At 40.6% G+C, this 25,488-nt stretch overlaps 2 protein-coding genes and 1 long non-coding RNA gene across 31 annotated transcripts in view; 2 read left to right on the top strand and 1 right to left on the bottom strand.

Moving 5' to 3' along the window:
* The window catches only part of USP54 (ubiquitin specific peptidase 54), a 122,346-nt gene extending 109,363 nt beyond the window's left edge, over positions 1–12,983 (top strand). For 14 of the 23 annotated variants that reach the window (XM_072823589.1, XM_072823593.1, XM_072823590.1 and 11 more), the window contains 4 exons: positions 5,981–6,099; positions 6,393–6,533; positions 9,698–9,884; positions 11,653–12,983. In XM_072823589.1, the coding sequence (XP_072679690.1) occupies positions 5,981–6,099; positions 6,393–6,533; positions 9,698–9,884; positions 11,653–12,212 (1,007 nt within the window). In that variant the 3' untranslated portion in view covers positions 12,213–12,983. The remainder of the gene's footprint in view (positions 1–5,980; positions 6,100–6,392; positions 6,534–9,697; positions 9,885–11,652) is intronic. The other 9 variants (XR_012029529.1, XR_012029528.1, XR_012029527.1 and 6 more) reach the window with 3 other exon arrangements.
* Positions 9,700–15,081, bottom strand: LOC140632021 (uncharacterized). Its single transcript, XR_012029530.1, has 2 exons — positions 14,882–15,081; positions 9,700–12,162 (listed from the first exon to the last, which is right to left on the bottom strand). It is a non-coding gene; the product is annotated as an uncharacterized lncRNA (long non-coding RNA).
* Positions 14,680–25,488, top strand: part of PPP3CB (protein phosphatase 3 catalytic subunit beta) — a 52,184-nt gene continuing 41,375 nt past the window's right edge. For 3 of the 7 annotated variants that reach the window (XM_072823605.1, XM_072823604.1, XM_072823603.1), the window contains exon 1: positions 14,741–14,894. In XM_072823605.1, the coding sequence (XP_072679706.1) occupies positions 14,810–14,894 (85 nt within the window). In that variant the 5' untranslated portion in view covers positions 14,741–14,809. Of the gene's footprint in view, positions 14,895–25,488 lie in introns of all 7 variants that reach the window. The other 4 variants (XM_072823609.1, XM_072823606.1, XM_072823608.1 and 1 more) reach the window with 2 other exon arrangements.

Here is a 25,488-nt window from a genome sequence, read left to right as displayed (position 1 = left end):
ACCCAGTTACCCCAACTCCCCCACCCACCTCCCCTTCCACAACCCTTTGTTTCCCAGAGTTAGGAGTCTCTCATGGTTTGTCTCCCTCTCTAATTTTCCCCCCACTCAGTTTCTCTCCTTTCCCTTATAATCCCTTTTGCTATTTCTTATATTCCACCTATGAGTGAAGCCATATAATGATTGTCCTTCTCTGATTGACTTACTTCACTCAACATAATATCCTCGAGTTCTATTCATGTTGAAGCAAATGGTAGGTATTCTGATGGCTGTGTAATATTCCATTATATATATATATTTTTTTGTTTTGTTTTGTTTTTTTAAAATATATTTATATTTACACACACACACACACACACACACACACACACACACACCATATCTTCTTTATCCATTCATCTGTCAAAGAACATCATGGTTTCTTCCACAGTTTGGCTATTGTGGACATTGCTGCTATAGACGTTGGGTTGCAGATGTCCTGGCATTTCACTACATCAGTATCTTTGAGGAAAATACTCAGTAGTACAATTGCTGGGTCATAGAGTAACTCTATTTTTAAACTCTTGAGGAACCTCCATAGTGGCTGTTTTCCAGAGTGGCCATACCAGTTTGCATTCCCACTGATACTGCAAGAGGGTTCCCCTTTCTCCACATCCTCTCCAACATTTGTTGTTTCCTGTCTTCTTCATTTTAGCCCTTTTCACTGGTGTGAGGTGGCATCTCATTGTGGTTTTGATGTGTATTTCCCTGATGGCAAGTGATGCGGAGCATTTTTTCAAGTGCTTGTTGGCCATGTGTATGTCTTCTTTGGAGAAATATCTGTTCATGTCCTCTACCCATTTCATGACTGGATTATTTGTTTCTTGGGTTTTGAGTTTGGTAAGTTCTTTACAGATCTTGGATACTAGCCCTTTATCTGATATGTTGTTTGCAAATATCTTCTCCCATTCTGTAGGTTGTCTTTTAGTTTTGTTGATCATTTCCTTTGCTGTACAGAAGCTTTTTATCTTGAAGTTCCAGTAGTTCAATTTTGCTTTTGTTGCCTATGCCTTTATAGATGTGTCTAGCAAGAAGTCACTGTGCCCAAGTTTAAAAAGGGTGTTGCGGGCAGTCCCGGTGGCGCAGCGGTTTAGCACTGCGTGCAACCCGGGGTGTGATCCTGGAGACCCAGGATCGAGTCCCACATCGGGCTTCCTGCATGAAGCCTGCTTCTCCCTCTGCCTGTGTCTCTGCCTCTCTCTTGCTCTCTCTGAATAAATAAATAAATAAATCATAAACAAACAAACAAACAAATAAATAAATAGGTATTGCCTGTGTTCTCCTGTACTATTTTGATGGATTCTTGTCTCACATTTAGATCTTCAACCATTTTGAGTTTATCTTTGTGTATGGTGTCAGAGATTGGTCCAGTTTCATTCTTCTGCATGTGGCTGTCCAATTTTCTTAACACCATTTTATTGAAGAGACTGTTCTTTTTCCAGGGGATATTCTTTCCTGCTTTGTCAAAGAGGAGTTAACCATTGAGTTGAGGGTGCATTTCTGGGTTCTTTATTCTGTTCCATTGATCTATGTATCTGTTTTTGTGCCAGTACCACACTGTCTTGATGATCACAGTTTTGTAATACAGCTTGAAACCAGGCGTTGTGACGCCCTCAGCATTGGTTTTCTTTTTCAACATTCCTCTGGCTATTCAGGGTCTTTTCTGATTCCATACAAATCTTTTTTTTTTTTTTTTTTGATTCCATACAAATCTTAAGATGATTTGTTCCAACTCTCTGAAGAAAGTCCATGGTATTTTGATAGGGTTTGCACTGAATGTATAAATTGCCCTAAGTAGCATAGACATTTTCACAATATTTATTCTTCCATTCCATGAGCATGGAATGTTTTTCCATCTCTTTATGTCTTCGTCAATTTCTTTCATAAGTGTTCTGTAGGTTTTAAGAGTATAGATCCTTTACCTCTTTGGTTAGGTTTATTCCTAGGTATCTTATGATTTTGGGTACAATTGTAAATGGGATTAATTCCTTAATTTCTCTTTCTTCAGTCTCATTGTTAGTGTACAGAAATGCCACTGATTTCTGTGCATTGATTTTGTATCCTGTTACTTCCAGCTGCTGTCAACTGCCATTCTGTGTTTCAAATGAGGTTATGTAGTATTTTTCTCTGACTTACTACTTTTAAAAAAAGCTTTATTGATATGTAATTTATATATCACACACTTCACTAATTAATATGTACAATTTAGTCTTTTTTTAGTATATTCACAGAGTTCTCCATCCATCATCACAATCAGTTGTAAAGTGTTTTCCTCACCCCATGGGGAAGCTGGGTGGCTCAGTTGGTTAAGCATCCAACTCTTGATTTGCTCAGGTCATAGTCTCAGAGTCATGAGATCAAGCCCCATGAGGCTCTGTGCTCAGTATGGAGTCTGCTTGGGATTCTCTATCCCTCTCCTTCTGTACTCCCCCCACCACCACCCAGAGACCCAGTACACATTAATAGTCACTTCCCATTTCCCCCTACCCCTCTTTCCTGCATCCCTAGGGAACCTGTAATCTATCTTCTGTTTATAGATTTGCCTATTTTGGACATATGATATAATGGAATCATATAGTATATGATGTTTTGTGTCCAGATTAATTTTGACATTATAGTTCCTAAAGAGTTATATAAACAGACATAATCCTAAAAATAACTTTTTGTTATGAAAATTTCAATTATATTGAAGAGTAATGAGTAAATGTTACAATAGCCCTCCAGTAAGCTAGTATTTCTTACTAGCTTCCACAGTGATTATCTTGACTAGTTTTCAACATAATGGCCAATTCTGATTTAGCTGTAGTCTTCTCCCATGTTTCCCCTCCCTACTGGATTACTTTACAATTTTTTTATTTATTTATAAATGTTTTATTTTTTTTTATTTTCCTTAAGTAATCTTTATACCCAATGTGGGGCTCAAACTTAAGACCCCCAATATCACAAGTTGCATGCTCCACTGACTTGAGCCAGCCAGGTACCCCTCTGCTGGATTACATTATGTTATTTTATCCATATACAATTTGGAGTATATCTCTAGGAAAGAAAGACTTTTTTTTTAAAAGGCAAAACTATAATATCATTATATCTAAAAACTTAACAATATTTTTAAATATAATACAGTAACTAGCCAGTATTCATATTTTTTCAATTGTCCCATAAATGTTTTTTCACAGTTGGTTTATCAAATTAAGATTCAGACAAGATCTACACAGTGCATTTTGTTGATTTGTCTCAAGGCTTTTTTTAGCCTATAAAATTCCTGTCTTTTTTCCCTTTAGTATTTATTTATGGAAGAGATTTGGTCATTTGTCAAAACCACATTCTAGATTTTACCGATTATATTCTAGTAGTTTTTTCTTTTTTAAAACAGTTTACCCCTGTTTTTCTATAATCTGATAGGGTTAGAGGCTTGATTAAAATAAAGTTCAGTTTTTTTTAAGTTTTATTTACGTAAGTAATCTCTACAGCCAGAGTGGGGCTCCAACTCACTACCCCAAGACCAAGAGTTGTGTCCTTGGTCTCCTCCAATTGAGCCAGCCAGACAACCCTCAGTTTTTGTTTTTTTTTTTAAAACAAGAATGTTTTAGAGGTAGCACTTTGTATTTCTTCCTTTCTTTCTCTTTTTTAAAGATTTATTTATCTATTTGAGAGAGAGAGGGTGCGTGCTTGCAAGCATGTGCGGGGAGAGGCAGAAGGAGAGGAAACAGAATCTGAAGCAGACATCCTGCTGAGCGGGGAGCCTGACACAGGGCTTCTGTGTCTCAATCTCAGGACCATGATGGCATGACCTGGAGTGAAATTAAGTCAGGTGCTTAATCCACTGAGCCACCCAGGTGGTCCTACTTTGTATTCCTTATATCAGAAATGTGTGATGTCTGGTAGTCTTCTTCTTGTCACTGTTCATCAGTAAGTAGACCTCATCTTAACTCTCCCTTCTATCAAATCTATATATCCCCTCAACAGTACTCCTTATAGGTGGCCACCTTCACCTCTGCTGAACTATCTTTAAAATAATCAGTCTATTCTCTTCAGGAAGTTCTAGTGGCCACCTCATTGTCTAGCGATCAGACTATTAGAAGAACACCAAATTCTAAGTATTACAGCTGTGATTCTTAAATCTGTCTGCCCGTCATAGTCACCCAAGGGGAGTGGCTTTTTAAAAAACACAGAGAAATATTTTCATATAAACTTTTATGTAAAAACACATGCTGTTTTTATTGTAGACATTTTCTTGTTTATTTCTCCTCCCCTTACATAAGTCCCTACCTTTTATCCTCCACCTTCCACATAATAATCTAATGTGCATATTTCTGTATTTTTCTGTTCATATAATCCTATGTAGATCTACAGTGGGTTTTTTTTTTTTTTTGCCTTGGATAGTATTACAGATTTTTCCCCCTTTTAACTTAATAATCCTTAATGAAAATCCCTCCAAGTCATCTAGTTTAACTCAATTCATTCTTTTAAGTGGCTTGGCAATATTTGATATTGGAGATACCATAGCGTATTTAGTTATTCTTCTAGAGATGGGCATTACTTTATTTCTAGTTTTGTGAAGACTACAAATGATGCCTCAGTAAACTGGTATTTTTGCTTCTCATTCCTAGAAGTAGAATTGCTGGTTAAAAGTGTAAATATATTTTCAATTTTAGTGGGTATTTCTAAATAGCTTTTTAGAAAGACTATGACATTTCAAATTTCCTTCAACAATATGTGGGGCTATTCTCCTAGACTTTTTGGAGAAGCCTTTAGTTTTATTTGTTTTTAAAGATTTTATTTTTAAATAATCTCTGCACCCAACTCCTAACCCAGAGATCAAGAGTCACATGCTTCACTGACTGAGCCAGCCAGGTGCCCCTCGGGGAAGCCTTTTAAAAATAAATATTCCCAGGCTTCACCCCACAAAGGTTCTGATTCAGCAGGGCTGTGGAGAGATAGAGCAATCTGTATTTTTAAAATTCCTAGGTGAATCTGAGGTGGTATTAGAGCCTCTTTACCAGGAAATACTAAAAGTAATATTTTAGCTTAGTCTTTTAGCTTAGTATCAGGAATATCCTCCTTTAGCTAGATACATGTATTAGAACCAAAATATCAAGATGTGAATTGGTGATAGATATAGACATCAAATGTAGGTCAAGGGCATGTGCATTTTCAGAATGGAAGGCTTAATTAGTTGTATTGGGGCAAGCCCCTTGGGAATCACATATCCAGTTTGGAGCAGCTCTTCTCTTAATAATCTAGCAAGATTTTGAGGAAGAGATAAGTGTTCAGTGATTTTTTTTTAGAATTTAAGCAGTTAGTGATTAAGAGAAGCTAATGGGGGAATGAAAAAGCATTACACATATAAGATGTTGTTGAAGAGTTCTTGCTCTTAGTAATAGGAAGTGAAATCAAGAGACTTGAATTTTAATTCTAGTTAATCTGTTTACTACTTTTCAGACCCTGGAACTCATTTTCCTGTTCTATAAAATGAGGAGGTTTGATAGATGATTACTATGTTCATTACTATGTTCACTTCAGTTCCTAAGTGGACTGAAGATAATGTTCCCTTTGTCATCATGGATGCTCTAGAGAACAACTATGTTGGACAGTTTTCTCTGAATATATTGTAAGTCTTGGGCACAAGTCCGACAGAAGCAAAGCTAATTGTGTTTTAAAAATGAAATGAGGCAAGATGGGGACATTCAGCCGTCTGTCCACAGAGCCCGTTCTGTACAAGGTTCTTCAAAGCCTATGTTCTGAGACCCTTTTGGCCTAAAGGAAACTATCCATATTCTGAAACTCCTGTTTCTACATTATAGGAGTACATCCTCTATTCCATTCACGGATACATATTTATCATTTCATGAAGAAAGAACTCCTGAGTTTTTTTGCTGTCAGGCTAAAGTTAGGCTCCAGGAGAAGAGATGGCTTCAACTTGTATTTATGTTTTCCTCCTCAGGCTCTGCAGATGGTGTGGGGAGGAGGTTGCACTCAGCCCCTGGCCTTGGTCTCTCAAAGACCCCAACAGCAGAAATGGAGCACAGTCTCCATGAAGCCAGCACAGTGCCTGCTTCTCAGGTAGCAGCCTCAGGTCCTATAGTGCTGGCATGGGGTGGTGCGTTGGGAAAGGAAGTGTGGAAAGAGATGAGTGGTAGGGTTGGTGGTAAGGCAGGAGCATGGTAATGTGGGGCTGTTGGAAGAGGTCTGTGATTGAGAAGAGATTGCCACATGGCCATTACCTTTTCAAATACATCTAATTCAGGTCGAGTGAGTCTTACTCTATCTTCTCCCATACCCCTGGGGACAGGGTCTGTGGGAAAACCATAGGTCTGCCGTTTCGTGTCTGCCTGTGTATGTCTGTGTGTTTGAAGGCTGCACCTTGCCGAGGCCCCAGGAGGGAATATGGGGAGGATGAGCAGTATGGTGCAGAGAACTTTCACCGCATCTCACGCAGTCTCAGTGGCACCGCTGTCTCAGAGAGGGACGAGGCTCCAGTCTCTTCCCACAGTTTTGTAAGTAGAATCAGGGTCTATCTATTCAGAGCACCCTCTTTCTTTTGATAAGGTAAAAATACAGTGTAGGTGAAGGGGCAGGGGATACTAAAAGTTGTAATTTGAGGAAAAGCCACATGTACTCAGCAAAAATGACGATATATAGTCACTATTTTACTGACACACACATTTTATTGGAGCCCAGAAGAATATGCCTTCCCTGTAGCAGTTCTGGAAGATATATTATAGGGTTCCCTAGGGTGAGAAGAGTCCTAGTAGCCTAGTAGCCTTGGGTCTCAGAAGCAGTGGCTGCTGATTGGGTGAAAACTCATTGCACTAATCAAAGGAAGAAGGGAAGAGATGGGATGGGATATTGTTTTTGCCTTTTCCTCCCTATTCCAGTATAAGATTGAATGGGGTCCAGCATGCTTTCATGCTAAAATGAAGCATGTGCATTAGCAAGAAAAGGAAAATGACTTAAAGTCTTATTCCTTGAGGCTTTTCATATGGAATCAATTCAGTGATCTGTAGGGGAAATGGGCAGGGACACCCAAGTCAGAAGAAATAAACAAACTCAAATAGTTTCAGTGGCTAGGTTTATAAATTATCCTTTTGGAAATTTCACATACTTGCCCAAGGCAAGTTGAGTTTTCATTATAATAGAGGTCAGGATGCAAAGCTCCAGTGCATTAAAGTTTGTTCACTTTAATGAGTGAACAAGGTCAGTTCAATAAAAACTTAAAAACCAGTTTTAAATACATAATATAAAATTAAAAGGTATGAAAGGGGATATAGTGAAAACTAAGTCCTTTCAGATCCAGTTTTCTTCTCAAGCAGCAGTCATTTTTTTTTTTTTCAATTTATTGTTCAAACTTTCCTAAACAACTCTGAAGAACTTGCCATTTTTTTTGGGAAAGGTAGTTGTTTCTGCCTAGCATTTGTTCTCATGTACTGTTAGTGAATTTAATGGCAAATTGTTATTTTTCTAGGGAGTTGGCTTCCTTTCTCCTGACTTCTATATCATTCATTTATTCAGATTCATTCTTTTAAACAAATGCTTATTGAGGATATGTTCTAGGTATTGTGCCAGGTGCTGGGGATGACAGTGATCAGTGAGCTAAATGTAGTCCCTGCAGTCATGGCCTTTACAGTCTACCTGGGGAGACAGATAAAGAAAGAATTATATGATAGGATTTAATGCTATGGAAGTATAATAGAAGGGACCTAAACCAGATTTGAGGGATCAGGGAAGGCTTCCTGAAGGAAGTATAACAAATATAACAGGTAAAGGAACTTGAAGCAGATACCCACTGAATCAAAAGTAGCTCATTTGGTATGGCAAGATTAAATTCTGGTGAGGGAAGGACAGTGGTGACAAATGAGACTGGAAAGAATATAAACAAGAGTCATACCATGAACCGCAGTACTGGGTTTGGGAGGATAGAGAGAAGTGTTTAGAGCCAAAGAGGAAGTAAAAGTCATTGGGACTTGGTGTCTGATTGGATATGGGGAGAGGAGGATCACGGAGAATCAACCCAAGAATTACGCGTTGATAATGATGTATTTGAGGGAAGAGCTATATATAATTTTAGATATATTATGCTTGAGATATCTGGTAGGCCTTTGGATGTAACACAGAAGCTTGAAATCAAGATTCAAGAATCACAGCCATTGAAGAGGGAAAAGGATATTGAAAAGAGGAGAAGAGCCAGGACATATCCCTGATGAGTACCATATTTAAGTGGTTCATCTGAAGAACCTTAAAAGGAGTGAGGACCAGAGAGATAAAAGGGGAAACCAAGAAAATGTGGCATCACTTTCTTTTGTGCAGAAGATAGGAATAGTTGGTTGTGTCACTTACTGAGAGGATTGGCACCTGGCCCTTAGGCTGATGGTAAATGCCTAATATATACCATGCTGTAGTAGGTGCTATGAGCATACACTGATGAAATAACACAATTCTGCCCTTGAATAGCTTACAACCTAGTTAGGAAATAAGATATACTGGCATATAGATTATTTCATTTAATGTAATAATGTAATGCCTGTAATGTTTCAGGTCTTGTTGAGGGTGCTGGGAATACTGGAGTAAAAAGAAATGTATTCACCAGGAGAGAAAGATAATAAATAATAAGTAAACCCCAGACAATGTGTGTGATCGAGAAGAATAAAAAACCAATGGGAAAAGGAGTAAAGAGGTAATAGTGGTTATTCTCAGGGCTATTTTTGATAGAGTAGTAAGGGAAATCAGCTCTAAGAAAATAACATCAGTGATAGGATGGTATGAGTCATGGGAAGACTATTCCAGGTAACAAAAATAATAAATGAAAAGGCCCTGAATTGGAATGAGTTTGGTGCGTTTGAGGAACATTAAGAAACTTATAGTGAAAAAGGCACAGCAAGGCTAGAGTTAAAGTGACAAAGATCAGTATTGCTATCACATGGGAACTTGCAGGCCACAGTAAGAAGTAGCAGGCTTGGAGGTAGGTAGATCAGATTGGAGGCTGTTACAGTGGCCCACTTGAGTTTAAATATGAAACCTATAGGTAAAAATGATAGTCCTTGACAAAGGTATCTAATGGAATTGTGGATGAGCAGTGAAAAATTAAGGGCAATGTCAGCATTTGAATCGAGGTGACTTAGGAAAATGTGGTACCAGGAGGTAGAATTTGGAAGGATATTGGTGTCTTGCTTGACTGGCAAAAGACGAAACTGGAATGTAGCAGTGACAGGTGAGAAGGTGGACTAGTAGAGCTCCTGATTGTACATTTAAGGAGATACATTTTTAGTTCAGAGTATTTAGTGAGTGTACAGAATTTTCTTTTTTCAGTCTCTCGGGCTTTTTGATTTTTTTCTTATTTCTTCTCTATTTTTAAATTTGTGTCTACCGTTAGCATTAAAGAGTTTGCCAAAGACCTAGAGGGTATGGTTGGGAAGATGAGGGCTATGAGAAAGATAAAGGAAGAGGATCTGAAGTTCCATGTCTCCAGTTCATAATGGTCTGGATGTTCCTAGAGGGGTGATGGGAAGAGGGACTGAGTAAATTGGGTTCCTCTCCAGAACTAGGCATATTGGTACTCTAATCCCCTCCATCTCTCCCTGCGTGCCTCACTGTGTTTACCCAACCATATCCTGCTGTGTGTTAATCCTCATCTTTATGTTTTTTTGTCTTGTCTCACTATAAGGATTCATCAAATGCGAGGAAAAAGCCTTTGGAAACCGGGCACCGTTGTTCCAGCTCCTCTTCCCTCCCTGTCATCCATGACCCTCCTGTGTTTCTCCTTGGTCCCCAACTGTACCCACCCCAACCACAGTTCCTGTCCCCAGATGTCTTGATGCCCAGCATGGCAGGGGAGCCCCATAGACCCCCAGGTAATTCTCCCCAAATCTAATTATCATGTACCATAATGTGGTACTTTTCCAGAGATAACCTAGAAGGATCAAATCAGTACACTCTATTGTGGGATGGGTGCTAGAGTCCCAAGGTGGGTGGTGAAGGGATATGAATTACAACTAGAAGATCAAACATTGGTCTAGATAAATTGTGATTGAATCATTACTTAGTCAATATGGTTGGCTGGTCTAGATCCTTAGTCTAACTACCCAAGAAAATGAAGAGGGTCTATCATGATAAGATAAGCTTTTAAGCAACCAAGGGGAGTTAATACCCAATCTTTAGGATCCTCCCAAAACAAAATATCATCTCTCTTAGCTAGTTTCTCTCCTACTATCCCCTGAGTCTCAGCTGAGGGATGGTCTAGGAAGATAAGGAGATAATGGGAGACCTGGGGAGACCCTGTGTATGGAATACCTGTGCCATGTATACAGGCCGGCAATCTTGGGGAAGGTGGATAGCATCCTTCAGGCATTCTTTGACACTCCATTGCAAGATTTGCTACTGTTTTTCCTCACAAAGAGACCGAGTCTGCTTAAAGCAGGGATTCTCAATGGGAAAGGAAAGGTACTACTGGCATCTAGTGAGTGGAAACCAGGGATGCTGCTAAACATCCTATAATGAATGCACAGGGCAGTTTACCTGTACCCCACACCCTCAACAGGTAGTATCAGTTCAAGTATCAGTAGTATTGAGATTGAGAAACCCTGGCTTACAGGGTGCCCTGGGGCAGGGTGTGGTTGTGGTTTTAGAACAGAATGTAAGAGTGGTATTATTAATATGTGTCCAAATTTTAGGGAGGTTTGGGTAAACAGGCCTTCTGGATAGATGAACTTCCTATTACTCAGTGGAGCAGCCAGGTAACCACCCCTCTTTGACAGTTGTTAGGGGCATCTGTTCCATCAGGCAGCAATTAGTGAAGCCTATTCTGCATTAAATGCTATAGTGAACATAGGGAGAAAGAAGTCAGCTCTTGTTTTTTAAAGAGCTCAGAGCTGCAACTATCAGAATATACATACAAGAATATACTGCAGATATGGATGAGTTATAAAATAAAGAATGGAAAGTATTTTTATAAGTGATTTCTTTTGCAGTGCGCCTGGGTGGCTCAGGCAGTTGGGCATCCAACTCTTGATTTCAGCTCAGATCTTGATCTTGGGGTCATGAGTTCAAGACCCGCATTGGGCTCCATGCTGGGCGTGGAGCCTACTTAAAAAAATAGAGTTACTTTTTAAAATAATGTATTTTGTTTCTTTTAAGTAAAGAGGAATTAATGTATAGAAAAGGCATTCCACACTGTGTATGTGGTAGGAGTAGTGTGAACAAAAACAGAGATCTTAGAGACTGAGCAAGAATGTAAGCAGAAACAGATTAACTGGAGTGAAAGTACCATATTAAGAAAAGCAGAGTGATGTTTTGGAGTGGTGACTCTAGGAGTAGAGTTGTTACAGTGAGAGTATATATTTGTAATATCAGGGAGCCATTTGGGAGGAAGCGGAGGAAGAGTTATAGTAGAGTGAGGTGGAAGTATGGCAATTTTTGCCCAGGTTGGAGGTAAGAGACTTGATTTTGATGTGTATTAAGAATTTTTAAAAATGAAATTAAAAGCAAAGCTAGGCTTCTTTCCCTTAGGTATATGCTCTTGGAGGTATGGGGAGTTGAGAGGAACAGTCAGGAAAGGTTCTTTGGGAAGGAGAATGGTTTACTGAAGATGCTTAATCTTTGGGTTTCTTTTTCTCTTCCCAGGAACTTCGAGGAGTGTCCAGCAGTTTCTGGCTATGTGTGACAGGGGTGAAACTTGCCAGGGGGTCAAGTACACAGGAAGGACTCTGAACTACCAGAGTCTCCCACATCGTTCCAGAACAGATGCCTCATGGGGGCCATGGTCAGAGACCAACCAGCATATTGGGGCAAGATTCCTGAGTACTCCAGTGTGCAAGCCTCAGCCAACACACACTGCCACACTACCAGAAAGGCACCATGGCCTTCAGGTTCCTCATGCTCAGTCCTGGGGGGATCTTTTCCATTCTTCCTCCTACCCTCCTGTTGTTTATCCTGTGTCTCCACCATCAAGCAGTCTTCATGTACCCCTGAAGTCAGCTTGGAATTTGGGTCCTGTTCCTGGGTCTCGAGTCCCTGGTCCTCGACGAGTAGATATGCCCCCAGATGATGACTGGAGGCAAACCAGTTATGCCCCACAATCTGGGCACAGGAGGATACGGGGAGAGGAGTTTCTGTTTGTTCTAGCAGATGCTCCTGGAAGAGAGCAGATAAGGGCTAGGGCCCTACAGCACAATAGGTGGTAAGGGGTCACCCCTTTCCTTTCCTGGAGCCACAGCTTTCTCTATTAAACTATACTGTGGAGGGGTTGGTTGGCACCCTGCATCTCCCTGCCAGGGTTGTGCTAGTTTCATCTCAACATAGAGTTGGCAGTTTCTCCTAGGAGTACCTGGAACCCCTAACAACACCTAGCTCTTTGAGAGAAATATTTAAAATTCCAATTTTCATTCAGCTAGCAAAAGAAAGCAATTGCTGTTTAGGGCTTTGAGCCACTTTAAAGATAAATCCATATTACCCTGGACACTAGCCATTCCTTAGGATCTTAGTGTCACTATTTTATTCCTGGATCCCTTATGCCCCCACCTGCACTTCAGCCTTCATCCTCTGTTCCCTACTATACTGCCAACTTCTGTTCTTTGTTTTACCTACCTATCCCTATTACCTGGCCTTCTGTCTTCCCCATACCCCATCCTTGGAGGGGCATGTAGCTTGTGGTCATGGTCCTGACCATATCATTCAGAACAGCCTACCTGCCCAGGTATCGTGGACTGTCAGCCTTCCCTGTGCCCCCAAACCTTAGGCCTACAATGCAGAGCTGCCAACATAATATTTGTCCTTCTGAACAGATGGAATCCGGCACACTCACACACCTTCCTGTCCTCAGCAGCAGAGCCATTACTGCCACTTGCTCAGTCACTGTTGTAAACCCTCAGAGTCAGCTAAACTATTTTAGGGCCAAACATACTGGTTTTGTAAAGTATTTTTCATTAATAAATCTTTAAGATAGTTGTATTTAATTCCTTGTCATTTAATTGTCTATTTAATGCCTTTTGTATGGTCTTGCTCTTTTATATTGAGGGTGGGGGGGAAGGCCTGGATAAGCAAAAAATACCAATTCCCAGTGGCCTGGGGCTCCCAAAGAGAGAGCCTTGGGACAAACGTGTGTGTGTATGTGTGTGTGTGTGTGTGTGTGTGTGTGTGTGGCTTTTGAGTGAAGGTGAGGAGCTAAATAGTTTAAGGATAGTTGAAGGATATATAATGAAGGTAGGAATCAGTGGGCCTTTAAAGTGGAGTGACTTTCCTTGTTATTACTGCTGCTAGTATATTCCTATTTCTTTTCTGCTTGGAGGCACACCGTATATTGCATACTTTCTCCTTTCCTCCTTAGAGAGATTTTCCCATTCATACCCCTCTTAGAAAGCCCTCTCACTCCCAATCTATGTACTCTTGGTGCTCTCCTTTTACAAGTTTGTAATATGCCTCCTGTCCCTTCCTTGCTCTCTTCCCATGGCCTCCCCTTCCCTTGCCTTCCTTGTTCAACTTCTGCACTTCCTCTGGTGGTCCTCAAGTCTTTAAAGCAGGTGGCTGTGGATGGTGAAGAGGAACAATTATTGCCCAGAATGATCCATTTTCACCTCTGTTTCACTCCCAAATTCTCCTTCTAAAAGATATGCTGTGGGCTCCCTTTGCCAAGAATACCCCTCTTTTATCCCAGGTCTCAAGATCATTGGAGATTGACAGAAGTAGAAAAGTGTTGAGACCTTTGGACCACTGCTTACCTAATTAACATCGTCCATTGTGAACAAATTCTGAACACACTAAGTATACAGCAGGAAGATGGGCAGGAATTTCTCACCCCACTTGGATACTATGCCATCAAGACATATAGATCTTAGTGGACACACTGGTCTCTGCCCATGATTCGGTACACCTTTTACTGTCATACACACACCTTCTAATAATTATTGATTGAACAGTTTTTATCCCACTATCCCCTTTCTCATGAAGGTCCACCCCTATAAAGTTTCCAATAAGTTGCCTGGGCTCAGATTCTGTATGTGCACAGAAGTACCCTATGAGGTATTTCTTATGAGAAGCTAATGTCCAATTTCTAATTCTCTATATACTCCTTTGCCTTACAAATCTCTGTTTTCTGAATGGATTGAGAAGGAGACTCCTTTTCAGGTGAATTCTGTACACTTTGAACATCTCTTGGTGTCATCCCTTCCTTTCCACTTACCCTTTTGATTCTTTACCTTTGGACCTATTCTGTTCTAACTTTATTCTAACCCTATACCTTCAGACTCCTGACAGTTCTAGGCTCTAAACGTAAGGGCCAGCTTCTCAAACTCCATTTTGTACAGTCACTTCTCGCTAGAACGTGCAATGCCTCGTCTATTTTCCTATCCGTTTAACAACCAAAGTACCCAGATTTAGTAGCCAAACTGTGATATATTTTTTCTCTATTAGATTCTGAGGTTTAATTCTCCCCATCTTTGGAGCTCCATGAGAACCAATGTCCTGTTTCCTAGCACTCATTCACGGCAGCTTCTAGTAATAGCCTTCCTTCCTTCTTCATTCTCTATTGTTTCTGTCTGCCTAGAATTTTAACCTGATCCCTTGGCCTCGTCCTGTTTCTCTCCCAGCCTCAGTAATTTTGCTCAGGTCCCTAGAGTCTGCCCCGCCCCCGCCCCCGCAAGCGCGGTGCATGCCGGTCTTAGCCCCTCTGTAGGGAAAGAGGGTCCGCCATGTTCCCCGGCGGCGCCGCCGCTTGGCTCTGGTAGCCGCCGCCCCCGCCCCCAACCCCGCCCGGCCCAGCGCCTAGCCGAGCCCCGGGCCCAGCATGGCCGCCCCGGAGCCGGCCCGGGCTGCACCGCCCCCACCCCCGCCCCCGCCGCCCCCTCCCGGGGCTGACCGCGTCGTCAAAGGTGAGAGGTGGACGAAGCCCTGGGGGCCTGGCCTGAGGAGCTGTGTGTGAGGGCGGGCGGGAGACCGTCCCCTCCGGAGCGGGCCCGGAAGGGCGGGCGAGTAACTGGCTGCCTCCCTTGGGGAGTGGCCCCTGGGCGGGCCCCTGCTGGGCTGGGCTGAGTCGGTAGCGACGGCTCCGCGGGCTCTGGCTTGCCTTCAGGCCCGAGGCGGGGGTTTCGCTCCTGAGGTCTCCTAGACGTAGGGGTGTCTCCTAGCCGCAGTGAGCCCCTTTCTTTTTCTCCTGGGCCTGTCAAAGCGGCCCAGAGGCCGCGATTCGCTTCCTGCCCCGCGACAGCTGCACGCCTGGCTTCCCTGGGCGGACCGAGGGGCTTGGAGACCTTCAGCCACGCGGGGCCGGGCGATGAGCCGTCAGAATTCACCTCGGCTTTGGCCCACGCCTGCTCCCCAGTGACAGCCGTCAGCCCGGTTCGCGCCTAGTTAGCGCCAGCCGCAGGGGTTCGCGCTTGGCCCTCAGGTGTCACTCCACGCGGCAACTGGGGGAACCATGTGGGATTGGACTGAGGGTGAAGAGACGAGGCAGGATTTGGGGGCCCCAGCGTTAAGTGCAGAATAGATGGAGAACAAGGCAGCATCAAAGGAAAAACGCCTCGTGGATAGGAAAAAGCATTTACTTAGAAAACCGTCAGCACCGTTTGGTCAAAGGCCAACCCTTCACCTTGCGAACACACACCCATAGCAGAAAAAATTAAATACTTCTCACTGGGGCAGAATTTGTGTGTGTTTACTGACAACAGGTCAGCAGATTAATTTAGAATAGAGAAATTGAGGGCAAATTTACTGTTGCCTAAGATTTCCATGCTCTCTGGGAGAGTCTTATCAACTTCAAACACCGCTGTGGAGATGAAAAACAATTTGAAATGATTTTTCTTTATACCATGTAGCTTGGTCAATAAATTGACATCGTTTTAGAATAAAGTTTTATTGTATACTTATTTTGGAAGACTAGATAATTTTCATTCAGCTTCTCAAATATACTGGCACAATGTTTAAACACTGTTAGTACAGTTTTTGAAATTTGACCAGATACGTTTCCATTAAAAGATTTAAAAACAAGAAAACCTTTTTCCTTTGTGGTTTTTTTTTTTATTTTAATTTTTCAATTTGAGCCTCAATAATAACACTGATTTATATCCAGGCTTATGTAGATAATTTTTTAAAGTTAGTAGTATATCCAGTTGGGCCAGGCGAATGAACTGAATAAAGAGATTATGGAGATTATGGAATCCTTGTCCTGAGAAAGCTTTATAAAAAGGGGAAAAAAAGATTGGTAGTTAAGATTAGTAATTTCAGTGAAATTATTAATGGTGATTCTATATTGCTGATCATTAACATTAAATACTGGAGTTTTGTGGGGATTGGGAACAGAAACATGGGCTGCCTCTTCATTTTCTGACTATATATCTGTGTTGTATATTCATTTCCGTAGGCACTTTTCACCCTACTATTGGGACAGGGAGTCCTATTCCCTAACAATTAGTTTGTGCTAACCTTATGCTTGTGAATCTTCTGTTTTTTTTTTTTTTTTTTTGGCATATATATGATAATGTTTTCCTGTACTGCTTTAATGTAGTAAAAATAAGATTCCAGGGGGATCCCTGGGTGGCTCAGTGGTTTAGCTCCTGCCTTCGGCCAGGACATGATCCTGGAGCCCCGGGATCGAGTCCCACCTCAGGCTCCCTGCATGGAGCCTGCTTCTCCCTCTGCCTGTGTCTCTGCCTTTCTCTCTCTCTCTGTCTCTCTCTCTCTGTCTCTCATGAATAAATAAATAAATTCTTTAAAAAAAATAAAATTCCAAACATAAGGCATATTCTTTAGGGGTGAGTTGGAGTCCAAGATAGCCACCATAGCAGGTGTTTGGTATGGAATAAAAGTCACTTGATTTAGGTAAAGAGGAAAGGAGCTTTTTGGTGTAGAAAATTACAGTTAAATAGAGCTCGTGGGTATAAGATCTCATGTGTTTAGTAGCATATTCTTCACCAAGACAACTTTCATTTCTTTATGGAATTTGTTAGCAGCTGGAATGCCCCATATGGATCACATGTTTAGAGATGGTGGCAACAGACTGGTTTGCACTGCTCATGGAGTCTCTGCTGTGGCTTCCTCAGAAATTACAGGGAAATTCACCGTTCATACAGAAATCCACTTTTGGATTTCTTTCCTTTTTTTAAGATTTATTTATTTGAGAGAGAGAGATCACAGAGAGCGAGGGAGAAGCGGACTTGATGCTGAACAGAGTTCAATCCGGGGCCTGATCCCAGGACCTTGACATCATGACTCCTTTTGAATTTCATCTTGAGGCTTCTTGCCTGCCTTCTTTTGATAATTGTACAATAATGTTATATTTAATGATAGAGAACGCCCTTGTCAGAACATATATGACTACAATGCTAGTCCAGCTTGTTAAAATCCAGGTTTCTTACAAGCTTAAGTATGTGCTAGTTTTGCATAGTAGTAATATGTAGATCATCGTTGGCACTGAATACAGGTAGTCTTTTACTCCCTGAAACTTCCTTTTTGTTTCTAAATTTCACACTCTTAAACTTCTAATCAGGAGGCCTATATATTATGGTCATGATGGTTTCAAAGGGGCTGTAGATCTTTCTGTGTTTAATATGTGCCTAAAGTTCCATTTCATATGAAATTTGAGATCTTGGAATACCGTAGGGGATTCATGTATTAATTTGATTAACTTTTCAATGAAATAATATTTTTTTTAAAAGATTTTATTTATTTATTCATGAGAGACCCAGAGAGAGAGAGAGAGGCAGAGACACAAGCTGGCTCCATGCAGGGAGCCTGACGTGGGAGTCGATCCTGGGTCTCCAGGATCACACCCTGGGCTGCAGGCGGCGCCAAACCGCTGCGCCACCAGGGCTGCCTTCACTGAAATAATTAATGGTGATTCTATATTGCTGATCATGGGCGATCAGGTTTTTCTGGCTAGTTAAAGCAAGTTTCATTTCTTTTTTTTAAAATATTTTATTTATTTATTAGCAATAGAGCATGGAGTGGGGGAGGGGCAGAAAGCGAGGGATAAGCAGACTCCCTGCTAAGCAGGGACCCCAATGCTGGACTTAATAAGCCCAAGACTCCAGGATCATGACCTGAGCTGAAGGCAGATGCTTAACTGACTGAGCCTCCTGGGCACCCCAGCAATTTCTTTTCTGAGCCTACTCCAGCTGCTGCTGGCTCAGGTCAAATTCTTCTGTTTGAGAGTTGCTATACCCCAGTGGTTTAGGTGAGATAGTATGTCCTCTTAACTATTTTCTCTTAAGCATTTTTTCTATTCAGCTAAAATAAGCTGGAAATAAGAAAATGGAAACAAATTAGGAAAAATGGCTAATTGTATCTGCATGAATGCCTTACTGCTACATGAGCAAAATTGATATGGGTAATTAAAGCAAAAAACCCTGAATTTATGTACTTTGCTCTCCTCCCCCTTCCCAAATTTCCTGATCTGAATTATCCAGATACTACCTTTTATTTCCAGATGTTTTAAAAATTTACTTTTTGCTATATAGATGAGGTCATGGATTTCTTAAATTCAATTGTCTCTTGAGATTATTGAATCTGTTAGTCTTGATATAAGAATTCACCTTTATCACTGAGAAAGCATTGTCTGTATTGTGTTTATATTCATTTTAGTATGCACAATGTGACTTTCTTTTGCATTCAATATATTCTCTTTATTTCCTAGGTTTTATTAAGCTTATCTCTTAAATTATCAGACTTTCAGAGTGAACCAAAATGCTGAAGTGTTTGTTAAGTTTTTTAAGCTGATGTATTTCTGATGGGCAGCCTTGCGATTCATTTCAGTTCTGTTGCCAGCTGCCCTGCTTATAAGTCTGAGGTCATTTGGCTCAAGTGTTTTCCAGTACCTAGCTTTATTAGGATTGCTTATTTTCATTACAGATTGTTAGATGACCCACATAGGTCTTTGGGTCACATGGCTACCAGTGTTTCTTGCTAGACTATTTCATCATATTTTAAAGCAACTTGAATTTTAAATTTTGTTAACAAAATGTATTTTGTGGACTTACCTATCTAAAAAGATAACTCTTGAAAACGATTTTTTTTTAAAGATTTTATTTATTTAATCATGAGAGAGAGAGAGGCAGGCAGAGACACAGGCAGAGGGAGAAGCCGGCTTTATGCAGGGAGCCCCACATAGGACACGATTCTGGATCTCCAGGACCACACCCCGGGCTGAAGGTGGCGCTAAACCGCTGAGCCACCTGGGCTGCCCATTGAATTATTTTTCTTTTTCCTTCCACTCCCATTAAACTGTTAAGCATTCTAAAATAAATCTTCAGTACCATGTGTCCCAGGGAAAGCAAAGAAAAAGAGAAAATAGGGTCTGAGAGTGTGTATATAAGAGAGACAGAGACAGAAAAAGATGGAAGGAGGAACGGAGGAAGGGAAGGAAAGAGAATACGGTGGTAACAAGTCATCTTAAAGGGAAAATGCCAAGAAAGAAATATAGCTGCTCAGTAAGAAGTAAGGCAAAACTTCAGGTTCAAGTAGGAAATGAATTAGCAAGAGTTGTAAGGAAAAGATTGGTGAAAAGAATCTTGATTTATTAAATGAGGTGTATTTTCATACCAACCAAATGACTTCATTTTATCATAAAAATGTTTATTTACACACATAAAATTAGCTGAATATAATTGGGCATCCTTTTATGTTATAGAAAATTTATTTTAGAACATTAATCAAATAGCAAATATTTATTAAATACCTGCTGTATGCTAAAAACTATAGGGAAACAACAGAAGTATTAAAAAAAAAAGAACAATCTTGGTCCTTGGAGAAATAAGTACTCATGAAAAGTTATTTATATATGTCATAAGTTTGGATGTCATTAATAATTGCTAGATAAGTGACAGAGCCAGTGACTTGTTTGAGTTCAAAGGAGGTAGTGATGACTCTGGATTGGGATGGTCTAATAGGGATTTATACAAGGAAAAAGGAGGCCTTGAAGGAAGGGTAGGATTTAAAAAGGCAGAGGATTGGTGCAACATTTATTGAGTTCCTGCTTTGTACCAAAGCATAATAGGCCTGGAAGATCAAGAATTGGATTCGATATAATTAATTAATTAGCTATAATTAAGATTATCTCGGAGTGCTGGCAGTCTAGTGGGGGAGACATTATTGCAAGTAAATAGAAAAAGTATGTACAGAGGCTATTGGAACTGTAAAGAAGGAGTTGACTCTCTTATTTGGATAAAAAGCAACAATGAGAGGATTTATGTTTTGAGGTGTGCCTTGAAGGATGAGTAGAATTTTTCCAGATAGAGGGTAGGACTAGAGTAGAGTAACCAGCAGCAGAAAGGCATGGAGTTTTGAAAAAAAAAAAAAAAAAAGCTTGAAAATGTGTGACAATAGTGTGTAAAGTGCTTGGCGACAAGTGGCAGAAGATGAAGTTGGAAACAGTCTTTTGTACACTAAGTTGAGGAGCTGACACTTAAGCTAATAAGCAGTGTAGCTTCTGGATGATTAAGAGGCTTTGGAATTGGCCTGGGTTTGACTCCTAACTTTATCTTGATAACCTTTTCACTGTGTGGACAAGATACTTAATATCACCAAGCTTCAATGTTCTCATCTGTAAAATAGAGTTAATAAAGTATTATTAATGGGGTTCTTGAAGGATTAATGGAGATAGACCATGTAAAGTATGTACCTCAGTGCATGGCCTGGCACATGATAAATACTTAACCGGTGGTAGACATCATCATTATTATTGAAGGTTTTAAAACAGAAGAATGATCCAGTATCTTGGTTTTTGAAAGGTAACATGGTATTATGTAGAACAAAATATTAGGAAGGGAGAGGCTTAAATCAAGGTGTCAGAAGATTATAACATTTTAGAGTATTCTGAGTGTTGTAGAGTGGGCAAAATGAAAAAATTGTAGTAATTCTAGGGGGAAAAAGTCTTTATTCAACATCTGAGGACCAAGTGCAGAATGACCAAGGCATGAATTAAGGGAAAGAGAGAAACCAGATATGATGCAAATTCTGAATATTGGAAGCAGATATATTGGATCAATGATTGGTTGTGGGAACAGGTAGAAGAATACAACTTTTGAAGGAAACAAACTAATTTTGCTTTAAGGATTGATTAAATTGAACAATTGTAGTTGGAGGCAGATTGGAATGATATGTAAAAGACTGGGAATGGTCAAATGAAGGACCTTAGAAATAAGTTTGATGCTTCCTCCCTTTTATTCTTTAGTTCTTAAGAGACTACCCCAAATTTTTGAGTAGGTTAATCTAGCAGTGTTTTATACAGTCAACAGGGAGGGAAAGTAGAGCTGAGTTAGATTGTTTTTAGTACACAAAGTGATAAGACTTGACTAGCATCGCAGCAATGGGGGTGTGTGAAAATGAAAAGAATTTGAAGAATCAATAGGACTTGGGAGTCCTGAGAGAGAACAATGACACTAAAATTTTAAGTTCCAGTGACAGAATGGTGATAACCATGTCAAAAATAAGACAGGAAGGGGGAACCAGTTTTAAGGGAAGGTGCTGCATTCAAACAACTACCACAGATTTAAAAGGAATCCAAGGGGTACCTTGAAAGTTTGAAGACTGTGCTATAGGATTTATTGAATCTTTTCTTAGAGCATGTGGCCAATGCATGCTTCTACTCCTGGCACTGAGAGTGGGTTATACCTATTTTCATGATGAGAAAACTTTTGATGACTCAGTCAGAAGAGCATTGCCATTTTGTTGGTATAAAGCAGATTGTATTGGAGTAGCATTATGAAGACCTCAATTTCTTTCTTTCTTTTTTTTTTTTTTTTTAAGATTTTATTTATTTATTCATGAGAGACAGAGAAAGAGAAAGGGAGAGAGAGAGAAAGGCAGAGGGAGAAGCAGGCTCCATGCCGGGAGCCCGACGTGGGACTCAATCCTGGGTCTCCAGGATCATGCCCTGGACTGAAGGCGGCACTAAACCGCTGAACCACCTGGGCTGCCCTGAAGACCTCAATTTCAACTATGGTTCTACCTCTTACACCTTGAGAAATCCATTTAACTTCTCTGAACCTCTTATCCCATTTCTGAAGTGGGGACAAAATCTGCCCTACCAAACTCCAAGGATGCCTCTGAGAATCATATCGGTTTATGTATGTAAAAGTACATATTTTGTAAACTGTAAATAAAGCAGTATAAATTAATTTTTTTTAATTTTTTATTTATTTATGATAGTCACACACAGAGACAGAGAGAGAAGCAGAGACACAGGCAGAGGGAGAAGCAGGCTCCATGCACCGGGAACCCGATGTGGGATTCGATCCCGGGTCTCCGGGATCGCGCCCTGGGCCAAAGGCAGGCGCCAAACCGCTGCGCCACCCAGGGATCCCAGCAGTATAAGTTTATTGTCATTACTATATAAATTAGTGTCAAGATATGTTTTAGAAACTATATCATTAATCCAGTAAACATTCATTAGTAACAATGTTTTAATCACCAGGTATGTAGTGATGAAAGACCATGCTCTTCAGAGAAGATCCAGGGTAGAAACAGGGATGAGGAGTAAGGGAAAGTTTCTTGTTTGGATTTTTAAGACCTTAAAGACATGTAAGTATGTTTATATGCTCAAAGGAAAGACCCAATGGAGAGCCAGAGGCAGACAAAACAGTAGGACCATGGGAGAGATGAGGAGGGTGATTGAAATTAAGAGGGTGGGGGAGTGAGATGCAGTGGGATCCTTTAGTAAAGGATAGGAGGAGTACTTCTTCCCTGAGATGGGGAGAAGTTTAAAGATGCATACTGGTGTGGATGTGGATGGAGAGGAGCAAAAAAGTGAAGTTTGGTCTGAAGGCCTTGATTTTCTCTGAAATTGGACACAAATTTGATAACTAAGAGATAAAGTGAGTAAAGGGTTCAAGAAAAAGGGGACTATTTGAAATCTTCACTGAGGAGCATGGGAGAGAGAATGTTTAATAGGATTGCTGGGGAATGCCCACGACTCAGTTGGAGATGGTGAATTTGTAGTAGCACTGGGCCATTTTGATAACTTTATAGTAAGCACCCAAGTTTAGAACCCAACTCATCCAAGACTTGGCAGTTTTCCCTTAGGTAGAAGAGGACAAAAGGGCAAAGTAATTTAAGATGTTTAAAAAGTGGGTGGATGGGGCAGCCCCTGTGGCTCAGCGGTTTAGCACTGCCTTCAGCCCAGGGTGTGATCCTGGAGACCTGGCATCCCACGTCGGGCTACCTCCATGGAGCCTGCTTCTCCCTCTCTATGCCTCTCTCTGTCTCTGTCTCTCATGAATAAATACATAAAAAATGTTTTAAAAAGGTGGGTGGATGGTGGAATACCTTTAAAACTGTAAGAAACAAAGATACCCAGAAGGGAATTGATAAGGAGGGGCTGTCCAGCTTCTTTCTTTCCTTTCGTTCTTTCGTTCTTTCTTTCGTTCTTCCTTCCTTTCAAGGATTTGATTGCTTGATTTGAGAGAGAGAGTGGTGATAGGAGCAAGGGAGAGGGACAAGCAGACTGCTGAGCTCAGAGCGGGACATGGGGCTCCATCTTGGGACCCTGACTCATGATTTGAGCCGAAATCAAGAGTCAGTCGCTTAACCGACTGAGCCACCCACGTGCCCCTCCAGTTTCTTAATACAATTGAAGAACAGAGGGAGTAATGAGAGGGGGATTGGAAGGATAGGAGGTTTCAATCATGGAGTGAGAGAGAGATTGCAGTTCAGGTTTCAGAGGCAGAGAGTAACTATGGGCAAGGCTGAGGAATTGAAGTGGAATGGAGCTCAAATACTGCGGTTAAGTTTTATGTAGATCATCCCACATGGATGTTGATGATGGGATTGACTGGAGAAGGCTTGCAAGCCAGGAACCAGAGTTGGATGTGAGAGATGACTAGAAGGTTAAGTAGATGGAAGGGACAAGGATAAACTAGCTGGAAGGCATGAACCTCAAAGGAGAAGGTATTTTTTTCTTCATTGGAGTGATGAAATTGGAAGTGGTAATATGGAGCTGCACTAAGACTGAAGCCTTTTCTGGTGATAGTAGTGGAGTGTGGAAAAATATGCAGCATCCATTTTGAAAAAAGTTTGAAAAGTGCTGTCCTTCAGTAACTAAGATTTAATTAAGCTAGAGAGATGACAGCATTATGTGAAGATCTGAAGAGGCTGTGTGTATATGTGTATGGGGGGAGAGGTGAGTTAAAAAATATATAATGGGAATTCTGGAGGCCTAAATGAAAAGTATTGAGAGGGAGAAGAACTGCCAGAGATGGCATGGTGTAAAAGAAATACAGAAAAATTCAGAATTTATTTGGATAGTTGCCATTAATGTTAAAGAAGAGAGGCCTAGGCCTCTGGTACTTTATAGTAAAGCTGGTCAGTTGGCAAAGGCTGCAGGCACTCCTGTTGTTGGTGGCCTCAAGGGGCTAATAATTTGTAGCTTTTTGCTTAGAGTTGGGGAACAGGATTAGTTGATTTCTAGGATTCCTAACCCAGTCATAGAAAAAGTAATATCTATGCCCTTTCCCCCTCCCTGATCAATAAGTATCCCTGGTTTATTTTTCCAACTTCCAAATTAAAACTTGCTTTAGACTCTTTTTTTTTTTTTCAGCCACCATGCATTAAATCTGGATGAAATTAATTTGTGAATGTTATTGATTACTCTACAGATCTGTGCTTCATGCCAAAATTTGGATTAAAGGACATTTCTCAACAAAACAGTTTGGTCAAAGTAATACTACCAAATCATGTTTTCTAGTGTTGGAAACTTTGTGATTTGAGATTATTTTGTAGCTCTTTAGCTAATTCCGGCTAATCTTCCTTTTTAGCCATTTCGGTTATTGACCATTTATGTTACATTTACATACATTTAAGCTCTGCTTTTTCCCTATCACAAATATAGAAGAGTAGGAAAAATAGTCTGAAAATAAAGAGAAAAAAATATATAGGAAGAAAATCCTAAAAAAGCAGGAATAATTGACTGAAGATGATTTTGAAATAAAAAGAAAAAAATTTTAAAAGCCTGAAAATAGATGGGGATGCTTTAAAATGCCTTAGAAATTGCAAAACAGAGTAGTTGAAAGTTAATATTTGATGAAAAAAATTTCTGACTCTCTTGACCAGTAGGGTCAATAATTAATCCCCATGAGGCTAAATCCTATTTGGTTGGTTTTCTTTTGCCTGGTCAGATCACCTGCCACAGTTCCTTTCTCCTGCCTCCAAAGAAGACAAGCTTTTTCCCTCTTATACCTTTCCACATGCCTTATTTACTGACATATTAAAATGTACTCTTTTACTTCATTTTCTTTCAGTGTTGTGTTGTTAGAACCACAGTGATTTTCTGTAGTTTTCATCTTTCATTTATTCATTTCATTTCTTCACCCTTCCACCTGTATTACAGCTAGCCTTGAAATGTAAAAGCATGTTTTGGGGCACCTGGGTGGCTCAGTCAGTTTAGCATCTGTCTTCTGCCTTTGGCTCAGGTCATGATCACAGGGTCCTGGGATCAAGACCTGGGGGTCCAGCTCCCTGCTCAGCAGGGAATCTGCT

The sequence above is a fragment of the Canis lupus genome, chromosome 4, assembly GCF_048164855.1.
Source record: "Canis lupus baileyi chromosome 4, mCanLup2.hap1, whole genome shotgun sequence".
NCBI classification, from domain to species: domain Eukaryota; kingdom Metazoa; phylum Chordata; class Mammalia; order Carnivora; family Canidae; genus Canis; species Canis lupus.
This window is presented reverse-complemented; position numbering and strand designations above follow the sequence as displayed.